At 36.2% G+C, this 20,489-nt stretch overlaps 1 protein-coding gene across 2 annotated transcripts in view; it reads left to right on the forward strand.

Moving 5' to 3' along the window:
• The window catches only part of ANGPT1 (angiopoietin 1), a 246,579-nt gene that overhangs the window by 157,974 nt on the left and 68,116 nt on the right, over window positions 1-20,489 (forward strand). The window contains exon 4 of one of the 2 annotated variants that reach the window (XM_053661203.1): window positions 9,140-9,372. In XM_053661203.1, the coding sequence (XP_053517178.1) occupies window positions 9,140-9,372 (233 nt within the window). The remainder of the gene's footprint in view (window positions 1-9,139; window positions 9,373-20,489) is intronic. The other variant, XM_053661205.1, reaches the window with a different exon arrangement.

Consider the following 20,489-nt stretch of genomic DNA (forward strand, 5'->3'; position numbering starts at 1 on the left):
CTGTTTATTACTATTGTTTATTCTCATATGTGAAATAGAATTGCAGCAACCTTGCCAAGCACTTTCTAGAGCAACAAAGAAGTGTAGGCCCTCAACCCATTTAAGTAGATAGAAGGTTGAAGTCAAACATGAAGCTGTTTTATATATTTTTAAATAGCTTATTGATCATCCCTACCTATTCCATGAGTGAATCTTAATTGTCCAAATGAAAAAGAAGCTATTCCTACATTGAGGCATCTTTGAAATGTAGGAACAATATGCCTTTAGACAGCTAGGTTTGGATCAGCTAGTAGTACACTTTGCAAAGGGGATTATCTAAATTGAGATTTGCTTCCTCCCCAAAGAATGCAGTGGTTGTGTCTGGGTGTGTGATTTACTAGTTTGAGTATGATGGGGTCTCTGCTGTCAGCGGGGTGAGCTGGCCCTTAGGAACGTTCACCACTTCTTTGGCAGAACAAGGAGAAATATTTTAGGAACAGGATTATACTGCACAGTCATGCTGAGAGGCCTTGCTGGCTTACATCCTGACAAATTAAATGCATCACTTGTAAGGTTGAAAATGGATCTTTGGCCTCATTAAAGTCACTTCGTTATCCCCTAAATGACAGAAGGCACAAAGCAGGAATATGATTGACAACATTTGCTCTACTATTTGTTTTCCTAACAGTCTAGTATGGGTGACACAAGAAATGGGAAATATTAATATTTACCCTGCACAAAGGGTATTGGTAATGACCACAGGTCTGACATGTCATTGTCAACTTCCATTGGATTCCTCCAGTATGTTTCCTGCCACTTCTGCTCACAACAATAGAGAAGAGATAAACAGGGAAAGATGACATAATGCAAATTCCTTCAGCTGAACCAAATGCGTAAATAGATCTTTTGATCTAAAGGTTTGGTCAACTGACCAGATTTCAAGGCACATGCCCATGTCTAACTTAACCCCAACTGTTTCCACTGTGGAAGCACGGCCAGTTGAAAAAATATGCCAGAAGAAGTTCTTTCTGCCTCACTATGATTTAGAGGAAGGGAGATCAACATTCCATGTATACAAAGATGGAGCACTTGGGTTTTTCTTGATGCTTTTGTTGAATATACAGAGTGAGGATTAGGGAAATCTTCAGTAAGCCCATACAGAGTGAAGCAAAACTATACATGTGCTCATCGTTCCAACACAGTTTTAGCAAAGCTGTCTGCTGCCTTGCTACCTCATATTGGGTAAACAACTGTGCCAGGTGTATTAACATAGTATATGCTTTACACTATATTAATACTTCAACTGACTCTCTTCAAAGCACTTATTAGTATTTCCATTGTACACATAAACAAACTTGAAGTTCACAGAGGTCAAGTAACTTGACTATGACCAAACAGCTAGTGTATGGCAATGTTAGGGTTCAAGTGCATGATGACTCTCTGTCTTAATTATTATAAAAATATTTTTCCAACATGATGCAGCTTCAAGATTAATTGATGTGGTTGTCAAGTTATCCTCTTAACACAAACAAGTATAAATTTGAGGAAAGGAGTAGGCCAGTTGTTTTTGGCATATTCCTACATAGATCATTATTTATTCCTCCTAATACTGGAGTAGGAAATATAAACTATTTATTTTACCTTAGGAATTCACTGAGGTTCTTTGACAAGTCTCATCTATCTTCTAGCTGGAGTTTATGGGAAGTTATTATGTTAATTCATTTTAAGTTATTGAAGTGTGTATAATTTCAAGATACTAAATCATACCTTATGAGCAATGTATTGTAATGGCATAATAAAATATTGATATTTTTCATACTTAATCTGACCAAAGAAAGGAAAAGTTAAATTACAGTCTTATTAATTAAAGCTGTCTTCCATTTGATAAATTCTTTAGAAAGTACTAAAGTAAATCTTTCTAGCTTCTAGCATAAAACTAAGTTGAATTGATTAAGGGATCAAGGAAAAGTGTTTAAATTTAAACTACTTTATTTTATACATTGTAAATGTGTAGAATTGTAAATAGAACACCTACAGATACTGATTGAATGGAACATTTTCCCCCTCATGTTTTTAAAAATGAATTTTATTTATATAATTTTTTTCATTTAAATGTTGTTAACCTTACAATAGGACAGTGAAACACACCTCTCAGCCAAACTGGACATCCGGGGGCCTCAATGCCTTCCTCTCCCTGATTCCTCACAGCTCATGAATGACTGTGGATGCTGTCAATTTCATCTCCTACATGTTTTTTCCACCTTATCCTGTTATTTCTAGTTCTACTATCTTTTAGCTCAAACCATTCATTCTTGTCTTAGCCTTTGAAGTGACCTCTGCCTTAAGGCTTAATGTCTCTCAAACCTAACCCCCGGAGCACTGCCCCATCCCACTTTCTAATATGCAAGTCAGATCACTCTCCCCTTCTGTTTAGGTACCACATCCACTAATTCAGCCCAACTTTTAAATCTTCAGACAGCATCTGCCCAACCCACAAATGATGCTCCATACTGCCTGAAGAAACTCAAGTTCTTTAGCAGAGTACACAGTCCATGATCATTATAATCCTAATTTACAGCCTTGCTTCTATAAGCCTTATGAAAGTTTGCAAAGTCTGGTCTGATAGCTAAGAACATGAACTCTGGGGCCAAACTGCCTAAATTTCACTTTTCTTCAATCGTATTAAAACTGACTCTTCCACGTATTATTTGTGTGACTTTGAGCAAGTTACTTACACTCTCTGTGCTTTAGTTTCATAATTTGTAACACAGGGATGATAAAAATAGTAGTAAATGGAGTTGATGAAAGATTGAGTTAATGACTATAAAGCACTGGCAACAGTGCCTGACACACATACTAAGTGTTCTGTATTCTAGTCATTAGTGTCCCACTGAAAGCTGGATGTTATTTCAGACATATTTAATGTTTGACTTACTTGAAATGTCCTGTAGTTATTTATTCAACTCACACATTTCTTCCCATCCTTCAAACTCAGATGTTACTGCAGACATGACACCCTCCAAGACCCCTTCTCTGACTCTGACAAGTAGACTTACTCATAACAATTTATAACACTGTACCTGGTTTTTGCCCCATTATTTATTTCACTTACCCCATCACATTGTAGTGTGTGTGTGTGTGTGTGTGTGTGTGTGTGTGCTTACCTGTTTATTATTAGGTGTGAACTTCTCAAACACAGAGACTATTTTATTTATCTTTATTTTCATGCTCTTAGGCACGATTCTCCACAGAGAGTATATTTAATATTTAATACTTTTTGAATGGTGAATGAATGATGAACTGGTAAATATCCAAGTAACTCTATCCCAACAAATGTATTGTCTATGTACATACACACACAGGCAGATGTGGCTAAAAATATTTTTAATGAAAAACACAAATTACATAGCTTGCATTAAATATAAATACATTCATTGTTTTTCACATAGATAAAGCATAGATGATGTTTAACCACTATTCTGCATCCCCAAAAACTCACTGCATGGAACCCCAAATTATCAATCCACATTCTGAGATTCACTAATTCAGCCCAATTTTTAAATCTCTAGGGAGCATCCTCCCAGACCACTCTAGATCTAAAACTGCTCACCACATCTTTCTTGTCAATAAACAAAGTAACACAAACTTGATCTAGGTATTTAATTATATGGAAGCGTAACAACTGAAAATCAAAGTCTTCCTAATTCCATATCCTCTACCACTACCACCCCTGCAAAATATCATCAACACATTAACAGTTCAGTGCTTCCTCTTTCAGACTTTTTCTATGAATACTAAGATATACATGTATATAGAGAGTGTGCACACTTACATGTGTGTTTTCACAAACCACCCCCTATAAAATTGTACACATGCCCAAGTACATCTTTATATGATAATGTATGTAGATTATAACTATTTTTAAATGCCAAGTTCATTTCTTCTTCATAAAAATTTAGCATGGATATATTACACATGTAACTATATACAGCTATTCTTCACTCATTGCTATAGATGTACTATAACTTTATATTCTCCTTAAGTGTTCATGTACTTTATAAGTTCTCCAAACCTTGCTAGCCATCTTATTAATCTCTTCTACCTGAAAAATTAGCTTGTACATCTATTCATATTTACAGCCATTAGCATTTCTTTATCTCTGACTAGCCTTATCTTTGCTTTATCAACTCATATAACCTCTTTAATGAATATTGAAAGTTTTCATATATGTTGCAAATATTTTCTGTAATCTATTATATTGTCCAATCTATTTTTTAGAGACATATCACATTTTTATGTCATGAACTATATCTTTTTTTTTCTTCTTGGTTTATGGCTTCTAAACATATTTAGCTTATTCTTATTTATCCCACACTTTAAAACATTTGTTTGCCAGTGTTTACTTGTAGTGATCTACACTTCTGTCCTCATTTGAATTGCAAAAATATTTAACTTCATATTTTGAGAGAAAATGTGCTCTGTACAAATATAAACTGAAAGTATAAATTTAACCTGAACTTACTATAGTTTTATTTAAATGGAGAAAATTACTTTTTAAAATCATATTTGCAACACAAGTGGACATTTTATATATTAAAAATAAAATTTAAGAATTGAACCATCAGTAAGTAGGCTCAGACAGATAAAAATGAAAAGATTTCTATATTTTTAACATCTTCCTTCTTGTTTAAGAGCTATATTTACACACACAGAGCTTAGGCAGCTGTCACCGCTGTGAATTCATTGGCTGCTATGTTAAGGACTCTATTGTGGGAAACAATTTGAAAGGGAGAGCTTTTTCTGTGAAAGCTTCAAGATGTGTTCAATGATTTGAAATATTTCCAATAATGTATGTTAGAGGAGGCAGACTGTGGAATTGAGGGGAAAATTGAACCAAAACTTTAAATAAGGCTTTGTATACACTCAGAAACTTTTGCTGAAGTTCAAGACCTATACTATCTTGTTTACTTTATTCTTCATTAAAGTACACCTCTGCCTCAAACTAGAAGTTAAGTGCCAAAATTTTATATATGTCTCTTCTCGAAGTGTTTCCAGAAAGATGGGAAACAGGAAGTACGGAGAATCCTGTGAGAAACTCTTGTCTTTGGATTTCTGTCTCAGTTTGTGTATCAAGCTGTAAGTGCAGTTTCTTAAATTATTGTTCTGTGGAACACTAATTCTAAAAGATGCATCTTCATAAAAACTGTTTATGTAATCTAGGCTTCTCAAAAACTTGACAATGGAAATCCTAACTAATAAAAATACTGAATGCACTCTAAAAACTGCATTGGAGTTTGGAATCAGCGTCTAGGTTTTGGATTATGCATATAAATCTAAACTAAACTTTTTGTCAAAGGCCACCATCCTAGGAAATATGGCTACTTTGCTTGTCTAGTTTTAGGACAATGGAGCTATAGTGTCTGTTAGACCAGCCTTGGCATATAGTGGCATTTGTGTCTGTCTCAGGTGGCCTCTCCCAACTGACCTGAATAGGAAAAATGCAAGAGAACCCACAAAAGGCTTCAGGACAAAATGGGGTACCACTGATCTCTTGAGTGAGAAAATTAAATTTAATGGCAGAATTGTTAAGGCAGAGTGGTGCTTAGAAAATATCAGTTCAGATTAAAAAGGAAACCTGATTTGGCTAAGACATTTGTTCTTTTTACATGTAAAAGATAGATAGGTTGAAATATTGTGAAAGACAAACTCTCAGAATAACCAGATGGGGAGCAACAAAAACTAAGGAGATGATGTTAAGACAATGCCTTGATTCTTTATAAAATATAAGTGGGTGGAAGCAGGTAGAGATCATTTTGTCTGAAATCAAGGAGATAAGACTCTAATGCTAGCTTTCACCTCACTGAGATGTTGTGGGAAGCTTTCTGGTTTGACAAGTTAGAAGACGTGGATTTTTATCTTGGTTCTGAATCAATATGTGCACAGTTTTGGACAAGGTTTCTAGATTCTTACTTATAAACTGGGGCTTATAATATCTACTCCGTCTATATCATTGTATTACTTTGTGAATCAAAGGACATAAAAGTTTTAAAATGCTACACAATTATAATGGTATATTGCAATGATGGAATCAATAAGTAGAGATAGCATATGAATTTTTCTGGCAAGAAAATTTTGGATTCAAACCAGTTTAGAAATAGTGGGGACAATGGGCTGGCTTCCCAAATAGATAATAACCAAGGGATGTGAAGTATCAAAGGAAATAGAATAGTTTTTTGGGAGCCAAATACAAAGAGAAGGCAGGACGGAGGGATACACAGTGTTAAAAAAAACCCAGAAGAGTAAAGAAGAGATCAGTCTTGCCTGAAGAAGCTTAAAAAATGATCTTTAATATAAAAGATATACCTTATAAATAAAGTTTAGTAGACAATTACTAGAATGAAAAAGTTATCAATGTGACTCCAAGTGAGGAAATGAGGTGAGAAAAATAATGAGAAGAGAGAAATAACTGGGAAGACCTGTCATTCAGGGAAACATTGTGATGGTTTCCAATTTGCTTGTAGTGTATTCATGCATATTATTTTTATCCACGTATCTTATTCCACATTCTGTAAGATGTCTGTGGTGCCGAGCAGGCTTCTTACTTGCACAAGCAGCCCCTTCTTTACAAAAATATCTATTTTAAGATGGAAGCTATGCTGATGTCTTTTGATACCTGTTAGTCATGGTGCATTAAAGGGTGTTTAGTAAATTATAAAAATTAATGTTCTTTTTAACATGCTAAGTGTATATTCCTTTTACCAGTGTCCAAAACTGTTTTCTGTGGCACCAGGACTTTTTTCATGAACTTTCTAATCATAGCTCTTTTCAGAGTATCCTGAACAACAAAACAAAAGAGATGAAACTCGGTTGACATCTCAGCTGGTGGCCATCCTTATGTGTCCTCTGGAACAAGAAACGCATCAAAAGTGGAAAGTGGAAAAGCATTGATTTCTTAAAGTATTATATCTGAAATAGAAGTTTTTGATAGCTGCTGCTGTTTTATTTGAGGTTTTTGCTCTAAAATTAAGTCCTTAGAGTAGGAATAATAGAGTTGTTTTATACTTGACATAGTGCTGAGAACACTATTGGCACTTAGAAAGGAATAAATGCAAGTCATAACGATGGCATGTGGTTCTCTAGACCACAGTGTTACCTACTGAGTAGGAAAAGTGAAAGGCCGATGCTCCTCTTATTTCAGGAACAAAGCAGTAACTCAGAATTTTCATCTAATAATATATGACTAGTAATACATCTGAATTCTGATTTTTACATTGTTAATTTAATAGTTAATTCTGAGGTTTCTTGATAGTATACTGTAAATTCTGAATTTAAAAGAATTTTTTATAAGTCAACTGACTGTATTATGGACATCTTGTATCTTATCATTATCCTAGGGGAAAGAAAAAATAATTCAAAAGTAACCTGAGAATGAATTAGGTATCAGTTATGGTTAATTCTCAGATCTAAAAGCCAAATAGTAATAGGCACAAAGAAAATCTCTTCTGACATCCACAGAACTTCACTGATTGCTTAACCTGTGGGTAGGATGAACTTTTTAACCAATAGAGAAGGTTTTTCACTTTGTTTGTTTTTTAATCTTCAACAGCAAGTTACTGACACAGAAGAAAATGCTAAAGGGCTCTGAATCATACCTACTCCTTAGAGAGACTGACCTTCATCTTGCTCTGACTTCCTTTTCTAAACTTTTCATTTCCAAAGAAAACATTTTAAAAGATATGAAGGATCATCACGTTTCCCCCAAATCACTATACCCTAGATCTATGCAAATTGAATTTGCCTAAGGGTCAGTCAGGGCGGTGCTCCTTTCACAGCTGGTGTCCTGCAGAATGAAAGCAAATCAAAATAGAGGCACAGCTTTTCTTGTCCTGCACAAGTCACAGAGCTGCCCTTACCAGGTCTCACTGTGAAATGTTCATATGTGAATCCGGGCACGGTACCAAAGATGGAAATTAACAGGCTCTTATACTCAGAAGCATCCAGGTGTTTTTTAGGCTTGGTTCAACAGGCCACTTTCCTGCCACATTCTGGGCCACATTCTCTTGGAGAACAGATTTGCTGGCAAGGTCCTGAAATGCCCATGAGTACTTCTCTCCACACTTAATCTGCATAAAAGATAATCAGATATTCCAACTCGTCTCCCACCACATGGAGTTGGAAAATTTGGCTCTTCAAGCATGCTCTATTCTTTATTATTGAAGTATTAAATTTAAAACACTCCCTAGTGTCCCTTTTATGAAAACTTATAGAAATGATTCAGTGCTATATTTCTCCAAGGTAAATTAAGTGCCCGGTCTGGTATGTTACGTTTGAATAGCACCTTGTAAACTAACGACTGCTTGAACCTTCTGAAAACAGAACTGAGAAAAGTGAATAAGGGTTTCCTCTGAGGAATACCAGTACATTATACACTCTATAAAACGTAAATGCTTTTTATTTCCAGTCGGTTGCTAAGGTCCAAGAGTGCTTCTGCACTCACTGTCATTTTTTAATGTGCAATCTGCAACGGGAGTATCCTTTGAAGCGCTCTGAGAGAAGGAAGGTTGTCAGTTGAAGAGGGCATCACCCTGAGCAAAGCATCTCAAGTCCTTTTGTGAGACCAGCCTGTGGTCTTCCTTTTTGGAACTATTTGTGCTGTGATTTGGGAGTTGGAGGTGCTTTTAGGCCTCATTGTGAAGCTTAGGTTGAGAGATAAAGTAAGCTAGTGGTTATGAGAGGGGTCCAGGTATCAAAAATCCCGAGAAATCTAATTCGTTCTGAGTTTTACGTAGCTCCCTCCCTGGTCTTGTGGTTTCTGTGCTGAAATGCTGTTCCCTTAACCCATAGAACTTTTGTGAAATTTAATCACTATTAATGCTTCAAAAATCCCAAATGAATGAAGCAAAGTACATATAAAATAGTTTCGATATTTTGTTCATACTTGTCCAGACTGTAATTGTTTGGGTCCCAGTCATCTACCCTGGATATAAGATACACCCCTAGGATATAAATTATGTGTGTATATCCTGAGTCTCTCTCCAAATATTCCCATGGTGAAATATCTATTTAAAATTTCTAACTTTAAATAAACTCAGGAACTGGTTGAATCACAATTTTGTATGTAGCATTTTGAAAACTAAATCCTATCTTCATTTCCTTATAGTTTATTAGAACATAAAATCTTAGAATTGGAGGGAAAGCACAAGGAAGAGTTGGACACCTTGAAGGAAGAGAAAGAGACTCTCCAAGGCTTGGTTACTCGTCAAACCTATATAATCCAAGAACTAGGGAAACAATTGAACAGAGCTACCACCAACAACAGTGTCCTTCAGAAGCAGCAGCTGGAGCTGACGGACACAGTGCGTAACCTCGTCAACCTTTTCACTAAAGAAGGTGGTAAGAATTTCTTTCTCACATTGGGATAGTAAATATTTTATTTATGTGAAGCAAGGAGATATTTAACATAACTTTCTATGTTGCATTGATTGCTATGTGAAAGAAGCAAAACACCTTTATTTTTGGAAGCATTTTATGAAGTTTGCACTGACAATTTTCTCATATTTTTAACTTCAGAGCATGTTTGCATAAGTTTGAATTCATGTATTCACAATATCTTTCTAAAAGAAACTTCTTGTTCCTTCTTTCTTTCTTGGTCTTTTTTTTGCCTTAGATAAAATTTATGATACTGTCACAGACAAATATTTGGTGTTATGGTGTTAGATACTTAGTTATATAGGACAGGAATTAGCCAGTGTGAAAGATTAGTTCAGAATGACAGGGAGAGTTTCAGGAGGGTTCCCATTTTAAAACTAATATTATTGCTTCTTTTGTGGATGGGAGAGGGAAGAGTTGCCCACAAAGAAAAGGAAATAGCTATTTCCTTTCCTCTCAAAAGCTATTATGAGAGGAAAAATTTTGTTATTAAAAGTCTTTATTGAGATCTATTAAGACTTTTTTGTTTTGTTTTGTTTTCCTTTTTTAAAAATTTATTTTAATTGTTCAAGTAGAGTTTTCTGTCTTTTACTCCCATCCCAGCCCACCCCCCCAGTGCTCCCCACCTCCCCCCCATTTCCACCCCCCTTAGTTTTTGTCCCTGTGTCCTTTATACTTGTTCCTGTAAACCCTTCCCCTTGAAATTCCCTCCCCTCTCCCCTCTAGTCACTGTCACCCTGTTCTCTATTTCAGTGTCTTTGGTTATATTTTGCTTGCTTGTTTGTTTTGTTGTTTAGGTTCCTGTTAAAGGTGAGATCATATGGTATTTGTCTTTCACTGCCTGGCTTATTTCACTCAGCATAATGCTTTCCAGCTCTTTATATATAAAGTCCATATCGCTAATGCTTAGTTCACTGTGGAAAAGACCTTACCAGGTCATCTGGGCATATGTAGTCTGGGGTGTCCTTGTGATAGTGGAAATACAGAATCTTAGTATCATTAGAATATCTGGAGCCGTTTAAACACTAGAAAGATAGCAGGCGTGCGTCTCTTTAGAAAGCATTATTCCATCCGTTTATCCATCCACCTAACAATTACTGAATCAGTGCCCCAGTGTGTACTTATCCACTTCAAGCAGAACCTCTCCTGGGCCTCAGGAGAGCTCTTCAAAGTTGAGAGCTTAAGGTCATTACTATAGTTTTACTTGCTAATCAGCCTTTCTCTGAGTGAAGATGGAATGGTAAAGGGTGATGAGTGAAAGAGAACACCACTTACATCTGAAAGTTATGATTGTCATTAAGTGTGGCTTATGTGACCATTCATGTAATGGTTCAGGGTGCATGTGCACTAGACATAAAGTGGAGGCTCCTTTAATTGAATAGTGGACTTGAGCTATATGAAAAATGAGCTCAATTCCATACTTTCAAGTGCAGATATGGATGTAGAGGGCAACTCCACATGAAGTGATCTTGTTTTAAAGTGATCTCTACTATACTCCATTACCTTGAGTTATATTGCCTTTAGATGGTCAAAACAAGCCCAGAATAGTCTCTGTAAAGAGTATTTTTTTAAACAGTGAGTTCCCAGAGCTCCATTCGGGTGTGCTCGGAAATGTGACTGGGAAGGAAAAAACCTGCTAATGAGTCAGAGCCTGCCAAAACCTTGAGTTAGAGTCCACTGGAAGGGAAGTGTAGTAGGATTTTGCCAGAGAATTTTAATAGAGCTCATGAGTATTTAGAAATTAAGTATTAATATGAGATATATCTATTCTCATATTGAACTGAATACATTTGGGGAAAGATTGAAAACATATTTCTCTTATCATCTTGAGACTTAAAGCACATGGAGTTAAGTCATTCTGTTTTTTTTTTTTTTTCATGGTGTTAGAAGCATCAAGCCCTGGTGATTCTCACAGAGCTCATATGTCTGCCTACTTATCATAATTCCACTTCTTCTCTAAGTATTTGTCTAATAAATGTGTCTTTCAGCTTTTAGAAGTTGGGGGGTGACTTAAAAATTAAAATTGTTGGCTAGATTTGGAGTCTGAATGAGGCATCAGGCAACCAAGCATCTGTTCAATTAGAGAAACATTTATTGAACAATTACGATGGCACTTCTCGTGGCTGCTACCCATTATACCCACTCAGGGTATGAGAAAATTAACTGTGTCTACTGCATCTATCCTATGATATAACATACTGAAAATAATAATGATGGAGACAGAAATTGTCTAATACTTCAGGCCTCTAAATATATATTTTATTTTTAATGATATAATTCTAAAATAAATTCTGATTGAACTATGGGAATTGTGGTACTCATGTAGGCATATTGCTCTATTTCCCAATGGGTTCTCTGCTTTCATAATAATAGATTTTATTTGCTTCTTGGTAATCTTTTTTCTCTGATCCCACATTTAATTATTCTAACTAAATATTTGGTCATTTAAGGACTCTTATGAGACACAAAAATGAAAAATGCCAAGATTTTAATTTTCTGTATATTTTTATTTTCACTGGCACTGGCAATAATATCTTTATTTTCATTGTTCCTAGTTATGGTAAATTTAAAATTTTAGGTGACTAATAGCATAATACTTATTAAATATCAGTTACTAATATTAACTTTTATTTTATTTCTAAAACACATAAGTAAAACTTTCATGACCAAAACTTTATTTATCAAATGGATTTATTACTTATCAAGATTATATATAAATATTCTACTTTTTCATTTAAATATATGTAAGTATTCCTACATCTGACCACTCCAAGAAATGCACTAGTTTTCCAAAATTTGGTTCAAAGAGTAGTCTTCTGAATGTTTTCCCCAAAACATCATAAACTATCTTTTAATCCAAAAAGCAAAAATTTTAATTGACCCTAAGGCTCCTCTAGTTCAAACTTGACTGTTATTTATAGAGACAAACTGAATGTAATTCAAGGCAAGGGAATTTTTTTTTACTTTTCTCTGTCCTTGGCAACTAATTTAACCTTTATGAATCTGTTTCATCATTTATAAAGTCAGAAAAATTGGTCTCCTTCACAATGGCAGGGGAAGAATTAAATTAGATACTGCACATAAAAGCGAAGAGACTCTAGGTACTTCTTTCTCCTCCAAGTAACAAGATTCAATTAAACACAAATTTATTAAGTACTATTTATAAGTAAAATTTTTTCATGTAAAATGTCTGAATACAATGCTCTAGAGAATGCCTGTTGTCATCCTATCACCTTCTTTTAGCCTCAGTGTTCTTATCTCTAAAGTGGGGTCATAATACATAACTGATGAGCTTGTAGTAAGAGTTGAAACGGGTTTGTATAAGCACGATCTATCCATAAACTATCTATCTATGATTAGTTATGTGCTGCATAATGGCATTTCAGCCCATGACGGACCCCATATAACAGTGGCCATATGAGATTATAATGGAGCTGAAATTTTTCAATCACCTAGTGATGTTGTAGCCAGCTCATCATCACAGTACAACACATCACTCATGTTCGTGGTGATTCTGTGTAAAGAAATCTGCTGTACTGCCAGTATATTATACCATATAGCATTATTACACTACATTATACTTGATAATGACAATAAATAACTATGCTACTGGTTTTTGTATTTACTATACTGTACTCTTTATCATTAGTTGAGAGTGTACTCTTTCTATTTATAAAAAAGTTTGCTATGAAATAGTGTGTCATGTTATGCCAGCAGCAGCCCCATACGGTGCGTGTTTATGGGGTCTCTTGATTGCATCATTTTCTTTTGTGCTTGATTTAAGCTCATGTTGTTTTGTTTATATCCTGTAATCATACAAAATCCATGGCTAATGTTGCCAGTAAAAGACCACACTGAATGGCCAACATAGAAATGAACTTAATAGTGAATAACGACTACCAAAGTAGAAAATCCATGGTGCTCATTACTTACCAGTCAAGCATGCCTATTCCACCACAGCCTCGACTTTGAAGAACAATAATAGAATGAAGTTATCAAAGTATCTACTACTTCATCAAAGGCAACAAGGCTAACAAAAATTTTAAAAATACCTATATCAGACATGGAGAAACTTCTAATGACCTGGATTAAAGACCAGACCCAGAAGCATAGCTTTTTAAGCACCACAATAATCACAGCCAAAGCAACAAGTTTGTTGAAAGAAAAGGCTGGACCCGACTATGATGTTGAATTTATTGTTAGCTCTGGGTAGTTTAAACCATTCAAGAATCATTATTTATTACCTAATGTGCAAGCGAATGGTGAGTCTGTGAGTGCTGATGCGAAGGCAGCTGAAGAATGTTTGGACACTCCAGATAAGCTGATTGTGGAGGAAAATTACTTGCCAGAGCAAATATTCAATATGGATGAAATTTCCCTATTCTGAAAATGGGCATATGAAAGCACTTTTATTCACGAGGAGGCCAAACCAATTCTAGCTTTTATGCTAACAGTCTTGCTTGGGGGCAATGTTGCTGGCTAGCTACAAATTGACACCCTTTGTGATCAGGCACAGTCAGAACTCCAGGGCCTTCAAGCATATCAATAAGCATATATTGCCAGTGTACTATAGGGCATAAAAAGTCATACATGACCAAGTTCCTTTTCCAAGATGTCCTCTTGAATTGCTATGTCAGCCAAATGGAAAAGTACTGTTTGTACTTTTCAAGACTGTGCTTATTGTTGATGTTTCCAGACATTTACCCCAATCCCAAAGTGGTCTTTTTCTGTTTAAACACCATCTCTTTGATCCAACCAATGGTTCAAAGAATTATAGCAGCTTGTAAGGAAAACCTTTGCCCAGGCTCCTGATGCAAGTGAGGAAAACCCTGAGAAGACACTGATGCGGTTGTGGAAGGATTGTGGAAGTCACAGTTATGACTGCATCACAAAGCTTGCTTGAGCTGTGGTGATGTCACCGAAGAGTGTATGAATGGCAACTGGAAGAGGACACTCAAAAGGTTCGTCCATGACTTGAAAGTATTTGCCATGGATGAGGAGGTTACAGAAAGCAGTAAGACTGTGATTGAGATGGCAAACACTTTACCCTGCATGTGGATGAGTATGGAATCAAGGGTCTCCTAGAGGCAGCTCCTAAAAAATCGGCTGATGAGGAGCTGCTGGAACTGGACCAGAAATACAGTGGCTGAAGAACAGGCAAGAGAAAAGGGAAACTGCAGGAGAAGATGAAGAAGAACCCCAAAGAAATTCTCAGTGCAAGGATTAGCAGAAGCTTTTGCAGACCTCAACAAGTTTCTTAAGAAGTGTGAAAAAATGGACTCAACACCAAAGTGTTTTATTATTGGGAGGAGTGTTTATGATACATTACCTGTTTCCAAGCAAATGTATGATGAAAAAAATGAAACAAATCAAACAAACCACCACAGACATATTTCCAAAAAGAGTGTCATATCCTCAAGAAGGGCCTCAGGCAGGTCCTTCAGGAGGTGTTCCATAAGGAGGCATGGTTGTTATTGGTTGACAGCTCCCTGTGTGTCGTTCGCTCCTGAAGAGCTTCCGGTGAGACCAGGTGTGGAGGTGGAAGACAGTGAGCGGCACTGATGATCCTGACCCTGTGTAGACACAGGTGTGCTTGTGTCGTATTATCAACAAATAAGTTTAAAAGTAAATGAGAAAAGAAGTTTTAAAATAGAAAAAATCTTAGAAAAAGAATAAGAGTATAAAGAAAGAGAATATTTTTGTACAGCTATACAATGTGTTTGTGTTTTTAATGGTTACTACAAAAAAGTTGAAAAGTTAAGTAAAATTTGAAAGTTTGTGAAGTAAAACAGTTATAGTAAGCTAAGGTTAGTTTCCTATTGAAGAAAGTATTTTCTTTTTTTTAAAGATTGTATTTATTTTTAGAGAGAGGAGAAGGGAGGGAGAAAGAGTGGGAGAGAAACATTAATAAGTGGTTGCCTCTTGTACACCCCCAACTGGGGACTGGGCCCACAACCCAGGCATGTGCCCTGACTGGGGACTGAACCAATGACCTGTGGATTCACCAACTGGCGCTCAATTCCCTGAGCCACACCAGCCAGAGCGAAAAGTATTTTCTATAAATGTAGTGTAGCTGAAGCTCACAGTGTTTATAAGGTCTACAGTAGTGAACAGTCATATCCGAGGCCTTTACGTTCACTCACCACTTACTGATGCCCCTAACTTCCTATCATGTGAGCTCCATTCATAGTTAAGTGCCCTACACAGGGGTACCATTTTAAAGCTTTTTCTTACTGTATCTTTTCTGTGCTTAGATATGTTTAGATATATGAATACTTACTAATTGTCTTACAGTTGCTTGCAGTATTCATTGCAGCAGCCTGCTATACAAGTTTGTAACCTAGGAGCAATAGGGTCTACTGTTTAGCCTAAGTGTGAGGTGGTCTATACCATCTAGTTTCGTGTAAATGCACTGCATGATGTTCACACAAAATATCCTAAGAACACATTTCACACAAGGTATCCCCCTCATTAAGCTATGTACTAATGTAAATGCTCAAATCGTATAGTTGTTTTTATCTAGCTGCAGTGCTTGTAATTGACTAAAATTATATAATACAAGCATTTCTAGGAAGTGTTAGCTAGAAATTTCTTTCCCCAAATATCTGTTTCGATCAGGGACTATAAATCTATCTTTGCATGTAGGAGTATTTTTGTTTAGTTCTACAGAATTTCTCCTACCGAAACATCTATGTCATTTAAGCTAAGTACAGTTTATATACACTTTTTCTAGAACAATTCACCAAAGCTTCTTCTTTTTGTTTTGAACAGACAATGGTAGTATCTTCAGTAAATGATCTTTTCAAACTGACTTACATCTGCTTTGTAAGACTTGTGAAAACATTTATTTCTGTCTAACCTTTGATGGCTGACATTTGGTCACACTTATTCTTGGGAACGTTGCCTCATTAAAGAAGTATTGCCCATTGCCCTCAGTGCTATCGTAGCGTCAAAGCTCAGCTCACTGCCTCATGCTTTTGGCCATTCACGGCTAATGTGGGAATTAAATAGTTTAAATTGATAATGACATGGAAACGAGGTTTGGACTTCTTTGGGGGGAAGATAATGACTGTCAAACATTTGCCAGTCATCTATGCTCAGAGGTGATTAACACATCACACACAAGACAGACATCTGATCATGAATTTAATTACCAACAAAGTATTTTTAAAAAGAAGAAGTAATTTTAAAAAGAAAATGGCATTCAGGCTCCATCATAAAATTATGTGAGCTGATTCTTTTCCTGTCCAAATCAGCTCAGCACATACTCTTGTTATACCAAGATATGATTCAGGAATTTATCCATTCATTCAAAAAATAGTTAGACAGTGAATGTTCTGTTCCAGCTTTCCTTCTGGGGATAAGGATATACAACCACTTTTATTCACCAAATATTTGCTGAGTTCCTAAACATGCCAGATACTGTTGAGAATACTGGGAAGAGAGAAGAGGTGTTATTTAGTCTTTAGTTTCCATAAAACTAGAATTTGGTGGGGGGAAAGGTAAACAGTTACATGCTATAAGTGTTTGCTAGAGGTGAAGCCAGGTGCCAGGGCATTAGCAAAACACACACGAGAGGAACACTGAAATCATGGCAGGGACAGAAGGATGAGGGCAGATTCCAACATCTGCAGAGGCTTCTAAAGGATTTTTTTAAATGCTTATTAGGATTCAGGCATTGCTTAAGCTTTGTGTATTCATTTAGTTTGTCTTCACAACAACAGTATGAATAAATTGCTATGGTGAGTCCAATTTTATAAATTTCACAGGAAACTCGAGTAATTTGCCCAAGGATACATAGCTGGAAAAGGTTGATCCAGGATAAAAACATAGGCAGAGTGGCTTTTATGGGAAGATAATAACTAATTCTTCAAAATGAAGAAAGCGGAGTATACTCAGAGTTCAAACAACATAGATATTTGCCAGGAGTTTTGGGAGCAGGGTGGGCATTGGGGAGACATAGAGACTTGACCTCAGAATCAAAGGTGGGCGAGCAGTGAGGGGTAAAGTTAGAGAGGTGCACTGAGGGAGAGCAAGGAAGTTGTGTTTTTTCCCTGAAAGCAATAGTCATTGTCAATATATGAAGACAACGGTGACCTTTGCATTGTAGAAAATTTACCCCTGTCACAATGTAGGAAGAATGCACTGCACAGTTGACTAGCTGGAAGCAGAGGAATAAGATGGGTCCTTTTGTCATTATTAAAATATTAGCAAGTACTTAGAGAGTTCAAGTCATCATTCTGAGCCCTTTATATATCTTACTTAACTCAATTAATTCTAACGACAACTTTATAAGCTCGGTATTATTATTGACCTTGTGTGACAGATAAGGAAACTAAGCACAGAGAAGTAAACAACTTGTAAATATTACACTGCTTCCAAGCGGAGATTTGAACCCAGGGTCTGATTTTGGAGTCTTTTAATGGAGAACACTAAACACTGTTCTATGCTGGGGAGGAACGGTATAGCTTTTCATCAGATTCTCCAAAGGCTCTCCTGGGAGAGGAAGAATGAGGTCAGGATCAAATAGTGGCAAATGAAAAGGGAGGTAGACAGGGAATTTGTGAGCAAAGTATTAGAATCAATAAGAAATAATGACTTATTGGAAGAAGAGTTAAACATACCTTCCTAGTCTGAGGTCTGAGTAACTGAGGGAATGTTGGTGACATTCTTTAAAATCAGTAATGTGTGAAGAAAAACAAGTTTAAGGGGCAAAGATAATGAGTTTAGCATGGGGCACATTGACTGAAGTAACTGGGACAGTGAAAATCTGTAAGGCAGAGAAATAGGGATGTCAAATTTAGGAGCAAAATCTGGATGGCCATACGTAGATGGGTGTCACCTCAGAGGAGACAAGTGGTAAAGGCCTGCAGCAAATGAAGCCATTGGAAGTGCATATAAAACAGCGACTCAATCTTTAGAGGTTATGGATCTGCTTCAGAATCCAATAAATACTAGCTACCTTCCTCTCCCATCTCGTGCAAGCTCCCCCCATGCAAATTTATGTACAGTTTCAGAGAAATTATGTACTAAGGTTATGAACCCTTATCAAAATAATAACAAAGACAGAAAATTTGGAGTTCTTTAAGGGACAGATAAACAGAGTCCAAAAAAAAAAAAAAAAACGAGAGAGAATTAGGGAGAAAAGCTAGTGGTGAGCCGTGTTATGCAGGGAAAAAAAATGCTGTCATGAAAGGTCTCTTTAAGTGCAAATAAGCTGAAAGTCAAGTTAGGAAAAAACATACTGAGAACTGAATTTTGGAACTGGGATGACCTTCTGTAGGGAAAGTTTGGATGAAGTATATGGCTCACTTGCATTGGTCGAAGGCTAGAATGAGCAAGAGGAAGTAAAAGTAGAAAATGTTGTCTACCCACATCCCAGAAATTTGAATGTGAAAGGACAGATAATCGTTTTGGGTAGGAAGTCACACAAGATAGAGAGGACAAAAAGAAACTTAAAAATAAATGCTGAGACATGAACATGTTTATATACGTTGCACCCTATAATGAAGTTCAAATTTTGCATAATAAGGAGCTTCTCATGAAGTTCATTTTAAAAACTTCTTTGACATCATCTGAAAGACATGCAGACTGACACTACAATTTTTTAAGTGATCCAAGTTACTTGGTCATGTGTTTTTCCCAGAGGCTGACTGCAGTGGTACGGAACGTTTGATCGTTATTTTCGGTGCTCCGGCCTTCTGAAAAGGGGAAATGAGGCATTTGCTTCCTTCCCGGGGCTGAGGAGACATTTGACTCTGTTCTCAGGATAATTCTACCATCTGAAAGGAATTTACCTCCCGTGTAGTGTCTACTGAGTTTGTGAAGTAAATCATTCAGTCAATGGATAAGATAGTTTGAACTCCTCCTGCAAGTCCCTTGAATTAAGGTTGACTCTAAAAACATCACAAGTGAGGGGAGGAAATGAAAAGTTTTTGAATGTCACTCACATAAACATTGATAAAAATAGAAAATATCATTTTCATTGACTGAGTAAAATATTTGGTTTTTCATTGACTGTGTAATGTACAATTTAACATTAGGTAGAAAGAGAAAGAAAAATACAGGAAGCCATTTGCTGAACACAACAGTAAGCACTTGTTTCCTTTTAATGAGGGAAATGCTTTATCTTGACAGAAAATTATATGTCAAACATTTACAATTTCCTTAAAATGAACCATACTTTCTAGCACTTCCTTTCATAAAACCCAATGGCTTAAGGAGAAAGTGACTGTTTATTTTTGGAAATGGTATATTTCTCCTTTTTGATGGAGCATGTTATCTGACTTTTGAAAAGTTATACTTTCTGTAGAAAAAATTGTGTGAATAGTGAATAGCCAAACTAATGATAACAAAATAAAAAATAATACAGTCCTTGACCTCTCCCATGAACTATTTCTAAACCACATCTTTTGGGGGAGATTTGAAATTTTGTGGTTAATTCTCTTTTGGAATTAGAGTTTCAACTTCAGAAACTCGACTATCTGAAAAAGGACATCTCCTGGTTCCAGATGGGCCTGGAAGTTACCAGGGCGAAAGGCCACACATGAGTGTTGCCTTGATGTCCCAACATTACTGTGAGTAAACTCCAGTCCTTCTTCTCTGATGCTTCCATGGCCCAGTTGTCTAAAGCAAAGAAGCACAAAATATTTTGAATAGAATTTCAACTAAGTCATTTCCTGGACTCATTCACACTCAAGTCAAACTCAACAGATCTTTTCTAAGTCCAGGGATGTAATGGGACATTGGACATTACTTACAGATAAGCTATGGCACTTTACACTGAGTCAAATGACACGCATAATTACTCAGAGAGAAAGTAAGAAATAAAATCCATTTTATTAGCATTATTCAGTGCATATGCATCCCATCCACCATAGAGTGACTCCATTGTGAAATTTCTTGTGCTTAAGAAGGACAAAAAAAAGAAATAAAACCTTTTATTGCAATAAAAGAAATGTTGCAACTGTATAATTAGGCTTACATACCTATAAACAAAATATTTATTTTTAGCATAAAATTTTTCTCAAGTCAGTTACGAAGAACCTTTAAAACTTGACTAAACACATTTTTAGCTGTCT

This window comes from Artibeus jamaicensis, unplaced genomic scaffold (genome assembly GCF_021234435.1).
Source record: "Artibeus jamaicensis isolate MK-2021 breed Jamaican fruit bat unplaced genomic scaffold, CSHL_Jam_final scaffold_916, whole genome shotgun sequence".
NCBI classification, from domain to species: domain Eukaryota; kingdom Metazoa; phylum Chordata; class Mammalia; order Chiroptera; family Phyllostomidae; genus Artibeus; species Artibeus jamaicensis.